This window comes from Argiope bruennichi, chromosome 8, assembly GCF_947563725.1.
Source record: "Argiope bruennichi chromosome 8, qqArgBrue1.1, whole genome shotgun sequence".
Lineage (NCBI taxonomy): Eukaryota > Metazoa > Arthropoda > Arachnida > Araneae > Araneidae > Argiope > Argiope bruennichi.
In genome coordinates this window covers 8,533,751-8,546,008 of record NC_079158.1, presented here as the reverse complement: position 1 = coordinate 8,546,008, position 12,258 = coordinate 8,533,751, and the positions used below count along the sequence as shown (strand labels likewise).

Genomic DNA, 12,258 nt, shown 5'->3' with positions numbered 1-12,258 from the left:
TGAATATATTTTTCTCCTCCATAAAAAAAAAAAAAAAGAAAAAAAGTAATAGTTATGACATTTTTTTTTTCAGCATTTGCCATAGCAGATTGTAGCTTCCACACTCTAAAAAGATTATTTTTTGAAATTCAAAGTGGCTCACTTTACAAAAAATTGCTATTTGGTACCAGTGTTCTTCGGTTTTAGATTTTTTTTGCTCAACATTTTGAGAAACTACAAACAAATTTTAACATTGAAAACATAGGTAGCAAACAATATGCAGAATAAAGAAGACTCTAAAACATGATCAAATAGACAAAAATGCTTTATTTATATTTAACTAAAGCATTTTTGAATTATGAATTGAAAAAGAAATCCCTTTTATTGTAATAATCTCTAACATCCATGTAGTAGAATGTCTAGGCTCTTAAATACTCTCAGTATCATTTAAATTGCCCTTCTAAATAGGAACCAACATTACCCCAGAATATATAGCAGGGCTGTAATTGCAGTATTCCTAAAAATGGCATGTAAATATTTCTTTAAATATGGCAATAATCAAATAAAATTTGAATATTCTTAAGAAACATTCTAATATGTTTGCAATAATTGTGTTTTTCTGGAACAGTTTTAAAAATTAATAACATCAAAATATTTATATACAGAAAAAAATGTAATCAAAATTCAATTTATACAAATTTCTAAATCAAGAATTTCTTTTTGAGCCAATTTTTTAATCCATAAGCCAATACTTGAAAGCATAATTATAAATATTTTATTGCATGAAGTAGAGTAATCAAGTTACATTAAGTTTCTCGATTAAATATAGTGTAAATTTGACCAAAATTAAATATAATAATTATAATTTTAATATAATGAATATAATAGTAATAATTAAATATAATAGTAATAATAATTTTAACAATTAATTCTGGTCTGTTCTAAGAAAAGATATTTCTTTTCAAGAAGAAAAGGCTAAATATTGCTTAAATTCCTTCAAATATATAAATTAACCACCTTTTGCTTTTAGAATAAAATGAAAGTATAATTTTTAAATAAGTAAGAATTAAAATTATCTTTACTTTCTTCTTGGGGGAAAAAAAAGGCCTATATAACTAATCAAGATTTCTTGTTAAACTTATTATTATGGCTTATTGTTTTTGGCCATATTTCCTCTCTATTGTGTTAAAATATTTAATTGCTGGCTTGCAGGCTCTTTTGTCTAAAATATAATTTTTTTTAAAATTCAAAATTTGCTGCAATTTGAACATTGATAACTAGATAGATTCATTATTTCATATGCATACAAATTTTTTTTTCTTTATTAATTTCTCCAAGCTATTTAATGGATCATAGCTTTTATTGAAAGCTCTGTTGAAGGATTCTGAAGAATGTACACATATTGTTTGAATCTTGTTTCAATTGTCATGTTTAAAAAAAAAAAAACTGCAAATTAAAATTATATTCTAGCATGTTTTTTAATTTTGTAGCAAAAGGATGTAGACATTTCCTCCTTGTGTGCTCTTGATTCTGTTGATGTGATTTGTAAGATCATAAGCTATTATCATCAATAGGACCTAAATTCTAAAGTGAACAATAGAAAAGTGTTTAAAAGCTTCTCTCTTAACCTATGCAATATCTGTGAAAAGTTCATGTGTTAACAGATACTGCGTAGATTAAGAAAAAAGCTCGTCAAATATAATCTAGGCTATAATCAGACTATAGAATCAAGAATCCTGTTTTCGAGTAATCTTGATTCTATACATTGTTTAATGCTTATCCTCTCAATGTAAAATCTTCAAGAAGTTTGTGAAATCTGAGTTTGGACCATATTTTATATCAATAAATTCTGTCTAGACTATAATTTGTCTAATTTTTTATGTATAAAAATAAATAAGCAACTTTTAGGGTAGTGGTTAAAACAGTTTTCTATTAGAAAGTTCTTATATTGATTCGTGTTGCAAATCTTGAGTAACATGCTAAACCACTGTAATAAGAAAAAGTTGCAGTTTGTGCTAATCTTTATGCTAACAGATAATTGCTATCAAGCTAATATTTTTAAAATCTTTATAAGTGGATATTATATAAATATTTATTAACTTTTGATGAATATTTTACTTTATGTAATCATCAATTTTCTGATCTTTTAACATAAATAAAAAAACTCCATCATTTTTCGATTGCAGATTAGGAATTCTTGCTGAAGAAGCTGTCGTGAAATGTTCTACTCCTCTAGACACTCTGACACATTTCTTAGCTAATAAATTAGCTATTCGTAAGTAAATTCTTCCTTTTCCATTACAAGCTATTCAAGCATTAAAATATGTTAAGATTTTTTTTTTTTTTTTTTTTTATAATTTAAGTACATATATTGAAATTTATGAAATATAGTTTATTAAAAGTAGAGTGAATATTAAATTGTTTTATTCTTCTGTAAAAGTAAAGTGTCAAACAGAATTGAAATTATTTAATCGGCTTTATTATGGCAATTTTTGATTGCATCAGATCAAAAAAGAAAAGTCTCATTTATAAAAAATCTCTTTAAATAGAAGAACTTTGTGAAGAATATGGTTTGCCTTGTAGCATAATTGACAAACTTGAGCACAGAACTATAAGTTATTTATACTGTCTTTTCTCTTAGTTTATAAATTGAAGAGTGTTACAGATTTGTCACCTTTATAATAAAAATAAAATATGCCATTGGATTCTTGCTGAAATATTGCATTTAAAAGCAAACTAATATTGAATTTTAGTAGGTTAATAAACAAAAATTTGCAAATTCAAAAGAAAACATAAGATTGACATTGCCAATATAAGAATTGAATATTGATACTAATTGATAAAATGTAAACATATTGAATGTTTTAGCATGTAATCAAGTTGGAGATATTCCCTTGTATCTAACATTTAAAAAGTAGTAGGGTAAAGATAAGCGGCAATAGAAGAGATTAAATTTTTTTTTCTTTCTTTACTAATGAATGCAGGGTTGACATGGTACCAGGAAACCAGTACCAGTTTTGTAAGAAGATAATAAGCTTAAGTAATATGGGGAAAACAGAGAACATATTAATCATACCAAAAGAGAAAAACATACAAAATTGTGTGGTAGTGCAAAAAGCAATTGATATTAGACTTTCTATCTAAAAGGAGTACAAGAAAAGATGATATGCCAAGTCCAAAAATATCAAATTTAATAATAATTTAAAGTTGAACTTTTATGGGCATGAAAGCTTATTGCGTCACATTTGTCCTTTAATGCATTTAATGATATTTCAGAAATAATTTAGCATATTTTCACTGATAGTGAAATAGCCAAGAATAAAATGCCATATCTCTTAAAAAATCTTTAAATAAAAAAAAAATGTAATACATTTTGATGAAGCATGGAACTGCATTTCACAAAAATGCCAAATGATCTTATTACAAGATATTTGTGTGAATCAACCAGTTTACTTTCCACAAGGTATTGGAATTAATTATTTTTAAGACATACCACTGCTCAAGAACTTATTGGAAATTTTAAAGAAGTTAGATATAAGTTACTTTTACAAATTAGTATGGATGGACCAAATGTAAATATGAAATATTTTAAAGATAGCCAAGAAACAATTTTCGTGCAAAAATGACTGTAAAACTTTGGTTCTAGATACTTGTGAAATACACATAATCCACATTTCAGTATGGACATAAATCTACTGGATGGTACTCTAAGAGCAATGTATGGAATATTTAAAGGTAGTCCAGTTAGGCATGCCAAGTTCCTGGAAAATATAAATTCTTCTAAATTGCCTTTAAAGTTTTGTTCTATTCACTGGGTAAAACACAGCAGTATTTGCAAACATGCTCTAAACTTTTTTGACAACATAAAGAAATACATAGAATTCAGCAAAAAACTTTGCTTGGATCTGTCATGAATGATAATATTATAAACGCTTGTCAAGATAAATTGATTCTGGCTAAAATTAGCATCTTATCATATTCTCTAATATTCTTCAGCCATTTCTTTAAAAAAAATCAGACATCTAAACTAATGGTGCCTTTCTTATATGAAAATCTTTTCATTCATGTTAAATAGTTCCTAAAAATTAAGACTGAGGGGGGGGAAAAAAGAAGAAAAAAAAATATGATATTAGAAGCTATTTGATTGCTAGTGAAGCTGCTAAAGCTGAATAAAACAGACTTTTTATTAGTTTTTTATATTTGTGAAGATTACTATAAAATTATTTTAATGCATGTCCAAAAATTTTTCTCTTTTAAAGCTGCATCGTGTTTAAATCCATATTTGTTGATGAACAATGCATTATTATGTAAAAAACGAGTGGTCGATTTGCTTCAATATCTTTATTCCAAAGCACAAATTTCCTTGACATGCTCAGAATATGCAAGGATCCAATTTGAAATTTTCCTGAAAATAACTAAAAAATGGATATAAAAAACAGATTGATTCATTTAATGAAAACACATTGAGTCTGAAAAGAATGTTTTTAGAATTATGTTTGTTTGTCTTTGAACATGATAAAAATGCATTGAGCTACACAGTTGAAATTTAGTATTTGAGCTTTATATCAAATTTGTAGATTTTTATCCAATTTTAAATGAAATCCATTCAGAGGAAATCTATTTGGCATGCCCAAATACAAGTAAATGTGATAACAATAAAAAGAATAGGCTAGATGGATAAAATTTGGTAAATACAAGAACAAATGCAGTGATTTATAATAAATAAATGAAATTTGTTTGTGATTTTTTAACTATATTTATAATTCTGCATTCAGATTTCCATTTCAGTTTGTCAGGAAAAAATATCGAAAATATTTATTCAAGTTTCTAGTACTTGAAACAGTGATTTAATTGCCAAAAATAGCATTTTAGTTTTAGTGAAAACACTAGATTCATGTCAAAGACAATCATTCTTAATTATGTTCTCCATTGGTGCTGATTTTCTTTAGTGTATTATGAAACACATAACGCCTATTAAAAATAAAAACTTCATGGTCTAGACAAATATCTGCAATTTTATCCTAGGGTATTGAGATAATATCTTAAAGATTATATGAGAACATTTTTAGATTACTCCTAACCATATCTTTAGTATTGAAAAGTGAATTTGACTTTGAAGTAATGATATGGAATCGTCATAATAAAAATGATTAATTTATTTCAAATATTAATGCTGTGATGCTTTAAAATGACAATTGATCAAGAAATTAAATTCCTTGAAGTCTCCAATATTTTATTCTAACTCAAGACTTCCTTAATTTGTTGATCACAACTTCAAATAGAATTTTGCTTGATAATATTAAGATATATAGAAATTTTAAAAGTAATTTCTTTCAAAATTTGTCTGCAAATTATAGAAAATACCATTTAAATTACAAATAATAATAATAAGTGAAATGAAAACATAATTTGAAATTAATTCTTTTATCCTCCAATTTCTTTTTTATTTTTAAATTTGGACCCACAAAAAATTGTCTACTGTGGAAAGACATTTTTAATACTGTTGTAAATGTGTTAGTCTGGAAAAGTATAACAAATAATTGAGATAAAAACAGTAAGCAATGCTTCAATAAGTCCCACCTCCTTAGCAAACAGTCTCTAAGGACTTGGAAAAGATCTGTTACCAAGATTTTTTTCCTGCATTTTCCCTGATTATTAAAAATGCTAAAGGGGAAAATTTTATTAAATTATTGATAAATTTAAACATTAAATTCAAAATTAAATTTATATACTGAAAAAATACTGGCTGCATCTATGTGATGTACATATTCAACAGAAACTTTATAATATTTTCTATTTAATAATAATTCTGTTTTATGAATTGTTTTAATTTTGTTTTATTTTTCAGAGAAAGGTGAAAGGGATGTCATTATTCTCAGACACAATATTGGAATTCAGTGGCCAGATAATAAAAATGTAATTGTTTATAAACATATTTATCATTTTGCAAACTTATATAAATGTTGAACATTTTTATAATCTAGAAATTGATGAAGAATCTCCAACTAAATAGTTTTATTTAAACAGAATAAGAGGTTAATCAAAAGCAGATATAAGAGGGAACCAGAAAATAATGTCAGTACAGTACACTCCCGATTATCCGCGGATAACAAAAATCGCGGATAATCCGAAAAAAGCTAAAAACGGGTATAGCAAAAGAGAAAACAGTCATTCCAACTTTGAAACATCGTTTTATGTACAATAAAATGTAAAATAAACAGCAGGAAATGTTTAACTAACGCTTAATATTTTAGTATATCACTCAAAACTAACCTAAAAAGCATTTTGTTAATGAAAACAGAAAAGTGCCTTGTACTTACGAGAGGCGTCAAGGATGCACAGAAAAATTACTACATATGTATTGTTTTAATACTGTAATGTATTGTGCAATTACAAAAGCATAACTGTAAAACTACACCTTTTTGAAGAAATCAATCATTTGTGTTTGCTTCTTGCTTTGGAAGCATTTTCTCTTGATCCGAGATTGCATTTTTCGTAGCATAAGTTTCTCGACCAACTCCGCGTCCCATAAATAAGCACGATGTTAGCAAATTTAATGTCTCGCTCAGTTTTGTGAACATTTTTATTTTCTTTGCTTTACGCTTGTACAAAAAAAAAAAAAAAAAAAAAAAAAAACTTTGCGCAGCAGGCGTGGATAATTGGGAGTCTACTGTATTTGTTTATCATTAATCGGCTCACTTCATATTGCCAAAGACTTCAAAATTATAATGGCTTATTTATTAAATCTTTTTACAGTTTTAGGTAAAATGGCCAACCAAATATCAAAGGAGGTACAGTGATCAACAACAATAAAAAAAAATTAAGAAATTTTTATTTTATTTATTATCACATTTTCACAAAATTGTTGAAATGGAAATGACTTGAAAGGACAAGTTTGTTCCAATCAACAAACTGATTAACCAAGTTAATTAACTATTTTCTTGAAATTTTTCCATTGCCATTATCTTTTTTGCTGAATTGATTTGTTGTCTTGAAATTAATTTTTCAATGCAATTTTAAAAAATTCGCATGATAATTTTGAGAATTGCAGGATTTTGAAAAATGACACCTTTCATTGTTAAATGAGTTTTATAAACTTTTTGGCAATATCTCGGAAATTATCATACATTTAGAAAGATTTTTTTCCGTCTAAAAGAAATTTATAGTATTTCATTAAATCACAGAATAAATAAAGGCTTAAATAACACATTTAATATTTTTTATACATGTGGTAAAAGAAAAAAATTGTTTTGAGTGGAAGCAAAACTTTTACTTCATATAATATCATTCATAAAATGTTGCACATATCTTAAAGTTTTAGAAATATTCGCAAACAGTGTAAAATTCCCATAATCGGTTTGCGACATCCATTTTGTAAAGGACCATATATTAAATACATAGATCTATTCTTCATAAAACATGAGTTTTAGTGGCTATTATAATATTGCAGTTGGCTAAATGTTAAATTTATTTTCAAATCAAACAATTTTAATTTGCCATATTAAATAACTAAGTATTAATATTTGTAACTAACAATAAATATTTTTTTCATACTCAAATGGTATAAAATTTCATTGTAAAACAATTGAATGTAGGAATGTATAATCAAGTTTTACTCCTTATCAACAATTCTCATTTGTAAATTGAATAAAAATGATATTCAATTAATTATGTTTACATTTTTTTTTAAAAAAATAAGTAATATCAATTCATGATGAATATAGTTTTAATAAAGTTTCTCTCTAATTAAAAAAAAAGTTTTTCTTATAAACAGGATGTTATAATTTTTATGTGCTTTGGAAGTATTTTATTGTAATAAAAAAGTTTATTATTATTATTATTTTTTTTTTTCAATTACATATGTGCATATGTACTAAGTAAGATAATTCAGCTTTGCAATTTTTTTAAAGGTTTACACTTTTATTTATTTTTAGCTCTGTCGCAGTTTAATTGTATTTTTACATTGAATGTAATTTTTCAATGTATTTTAAAAATAATTTATTTGGGTAATTGTTTTTCCCCCTTTTTGCAGGAGATGAGAAACATTGATTTTGTTGTTTATGGTGATAAAGATGGCTATAGTGCAATGGCAAAGACTGTTGGTTATCCAGCTGCTATTGCTGCTAAAATGGTATTAGAAAGTATGTATTTATTGCCTTTTTTTGCAAAAAGTAATTTCTCATACGATTATTTTATTCATTGGAATTCAGAATTGCATGAAATTTGATTTCAAATTTTTAAAATTACTTGATTCATGAAAAATAATTTTATGTTGAAACATAATGTGCAATTCTATGGCCACTCTCATATTATTTTCATTTTGAAATATGTGCTGAAATTTTTTACTTCGAAAATATTTAATGGTCAGAAAAGGTTTTTACTTATTTTGGCAGACTTCTTGATCATTGCTGATGTTTATTGTAGAAAGTACTAGTTGATTGTGATGACCAGATAAAGCTTATATAAAATGTATAACTATTAAAATTTTTCTTATTTGATAAAATTGAAGAACATCAACTTAATGAAGATTTAAATTTATACAAGAATTTGGTATTGGTTGAGAGAAAAAGTGGCTAAAATGCATATTCAGTTTTCTGTACTTTGGTATAAAGCACAAAAGTCTCATGTGAAGAATTTTAAAAATAAAAATTGAGCACTTCTGCCATTCACAGATTTGCCCAAAGCTTAAAATTTTATGCAGATGGTAGGGAGATAACATGCTTAGCAAGAAAATGTCAAAGATTTTATTTTCACTGGTTTATTATGTAAGTGTATATTTAAAAGATTTTTTATCTCAAAAATACTAACTTAATTTTAAAACTTTTTCAATTATGTTTTAAACATTCTTCTAAAGTTGTATGTTTCAATAGAAATATTAAATTATACATAGTTTTCATTTTTATATTAACTCTATTGGAGCTGATCTATTCCGATCTAATGTCTCCCTTCTAGATTGAAGGCTTTTGGTATTGTTCACAATTTTTTAAATATATATATAAATTAAAAAAATATATCTAATAATTTTTATAAGAAATTTCAAGCTTTTTATTCATAATGCAGAAAGAACTATTAAGAATTACAGATTAATGAGAAATTTTGAAGAAAGCATGATTGAAATAGAATTTTTTTAAAGAAAAAAATTGAATATAAGGTGATGAGACCAAATAATCTGCAATTGATAAAATAAAATACCATTTATAGATTATGATTGAAACATGGTAAAGTGCAAAAACAAAAATGCTACTGAAAGTCCAAAGTAACTCACATTTTAACTTTGTTTCTAGTGTGCTTCATAAATTTTTCTCTTTTGTACAGCCATAATTCTTTTCAAAACTAAAAGGTTCATAATTAATATCTGGAAGAAAGCAGTGAATACATATAATAAGAAATTTTATTACTCGGAAATTTAGAAATTGGTCACTTCGACTGAAAATAGTACCCCATATGAGACTCGGTCTAAGGTAATGCATTGCAGCTTAGATTTTGATCAAAATCGCAAACAATTCAAAAAGTGGTGTATAGAAAGAAGAAAAAAATGACTTCAAATTTTTCTTTATAATTTGATGAATCAATGGAATTTAATTCCATTATAACAATAAAAGGTATTGTGATTCACATAAAAGATATTAAAAATAATTCTTTAAAGTAAAAAAAGAAAGCACACAGCAGTTAATAACTTAATATTAAATACGGAATATGCACTTATCGACATAACTACAAGCATAATAATAATAATAGCCGCTAATATGACAATAATCAAATGATGCATTTTTATCAAAAATGACGTTTTTGGAAAGAAGATTTAAGTACTTTCTAAATTCATTCTGAATGAGAATGATTATTTTTTTTTTTTTTTTTCCCAGATGAAATTCAGACTCGAGGAATGGTTGTTCCGATGGTACCTGAAATTTACAAGCCTATGTTGATGAGATTAAAACAAGAAGGGATTTCCAGTTTGGAACATACTTTTAAGCTTTGATCTGAGTATTCACATGAAAATGTTTTTTGACTTTCTTAATGAATTCTGTATATCATTATAAAGTATTTTTTTTAAACTATTGAAAATACCATCTTGAGAATTTGCTTATGCTGGTAAATATCTGTTTCAGAATGGAGATTGGCAATTTCTAAGTTCTAACCAATGGAGAAAACTTCTGTCTTTTTTTTTATATTATTTTTTTTAAACCCATAGCTGAATTTTAGAAATTTTTTTTCAATTGGTTGGTCTTATATTAAGACTATTATTAGTAATGCATTTAAAAATTGACATTTTTATATGGAATTTATATTTTGTGCTTTGAATAGCATTTTCAGATGAGAATTTATACAGCATTTTTTTAAAACTCATTTTTGTTTATGTGAACTCGATGTCCACGTTTTCGAGTGCTTAAAAAATATTTTTTATAAAAGTATTTTTTTTTTTAATCCCATGTGTAAGTGCCATGATAACTGAAGTTCCTAAATCTAATGATCATTATCTTTTGTCTTGCACATTGACATAAATAAATTTGCTTTTATAAATTTACTATTTATTTTTGTAAACATTTAGGGGTATGCACTAAGTAAAATCTTCTTGTCAAATATTAAATAAAAAAATTGTTCATGTTCTTCTTGAATTAAATGACAAATCAGAACTTATTAAATTAGGTGTGTGGGAAAAAAATGATTTTCAGAATTTGAATAATTTATACAAATTAAGGTGCTGGTGTTTTTTTAATTGATTTTTTTAGATGGCCCTGAAAATTTTTGAGATAAAATATTTTAATCGACCTACAAATAAAATTAATTTAAAATAACTGAAATCTTTTTAAAAAAATTTCATGCTTTTTGATATGTTTCCTGTTTATAACTGAAGTAGAATTAAGAGCTTACCACAAATGTTTTCATCATGATATTTTGATTGTTGCCATTACATAAAATGTTGTTCTGAATTATTTTTCAATAAAAAAGTTATATATTTCTGTGTGTTTCCTACAAAATTAAAAAAAAATATTACATGAATTACACACTGATACTTTCCACTCATTTTTTAAAATTTTATTGCCTCATATATTAAGAGAATCACCAAATAAGGAAACCTTAGATTTTACTCTCTGTCTATGATGCAGAAAGTTAGGTGAATGAAATTTGGTTTTAACCTCTAGTTTACGGCCGGTACAACTGTTGTACCAGATTTTCTTTACCTTTCTTGGTTCAACTGCTGTACCAGCAACGAGTATGAATTTCGTTCCCCCACTTGAACTTTCCAACTGAACCCTAATTGCTTCGTAAAATCTCTTCCCTTTTGTGTCACACCCCTTAGGGTCAGGAGATTTCGTCCATCAGTTGCTATAATCATTGTTGGCGCTAGTAAGTCTTGTGTACCCTGCTTTGGCGGCGTTTTTTTAAGTAACATTCCTAAGATGTATGGAATGAGTTTGCATAATTTCATTTATGGGTAATACTCGTTGTAAACTTTCGTCTTTTCCCCTGTTTCTTAATTTTTTTAACTTTATAAATTCCTTAATATTTTCTTTATAATAATATATGGTTATAGTTGGGCCCATCTATTTGTCTAAATATTTGAACCAAGAATTTACTAATCATTTGAACAAGAAGAATTACTTGTAGTTTCATTTCTGACGGAATGGTATTATGAAGGTAATCGGCACCCTAGACAAATTGTTACTTCTCGCTCCCATTCGTCACAATTGATGCAGAGAAACTAAATGGAACCTTGATTTTTTTTTCACTCTGTCATTATATTTTACATTGAAATGTGACAAAACTCTGTTTTGTCTTCATGCTTACCTCCCCCTTCCCCTTACTGAAGCCTTGGGCATATATACTTCCTAGTCACTAATGTATTAGTCTAACACATTATTAAAACGACCTGCAATTTTTTTCAACTTTAAATTTTAATACTTGAACTGGATATATTCCTGCTAAAAATACATTTTGATTTTTAAGTAAGGTGTCGGTTTCACCATTATTTTTCGTAATTTATGAAATCGATTGATTTAATAATTTATAATTAATCATTCATTAAAAGTTATAATTCTAATTTTAAAATATTGATGGAGATTCTTAAAATCTATCAAAAATAATAATTAGTAGTTTTTCTATATCGGAAGAGAAATATTAAAATCTTTAGTAACTTCTCAGTGGATTGAAATGAAGGTATAGACACTTAAATTATTCCAGAAATATTTGTATTGAAATAAAATAAAGTAGCTGCATAAAAATGTCAGGAATTCTAGATTTAATTTCAAACATTTCTGAAAGATAATCTAAATCAGC

At 26.1% G+C, this 12,258-nt stretch overlaps 1 protein-coding gene across 5 annotated transcripts in view; it reads left to right on the top strand.

Moving 5' to 3' along the window:
* LOC129981903 (alpha-aminoadipic semialdehyde synthase, mitochondrial-like) overlaps window positions 1-10,940 on the top strand; it is a 63,697-nt gene extending 52,757 nt beyond the window's left edge. For all 5 annotated transcript variants that reach the window (XM_056092952.1, XM_056092951.1, XM_056092950.1 and 2 more), the window contains exons 22-25: window positions 2,166-2,254; window positions 5,828-5,895; window positions 8,012-8,120; window positions 9,843-10,940. In XM_056092952.1, coding sequence (XP_055948927.1) covers window positions 2,166-2,254; window positions 5,828-5,895; window positions 8,012-8,120; window positions 9,843-9,958 — 382 coding nt within the window. In that variant the 3' untranslated portion in view covers window positions 9,959-10,940. The remainder of the gene's footprint in view (window positions 1-2,165; window positions 2,255-5,827; window positions 5,896-8,011; window positions 8,121-9,842) is intronic.
* Window positions 10,941-12,258: the final 1,318 nt, after the last annotated feature.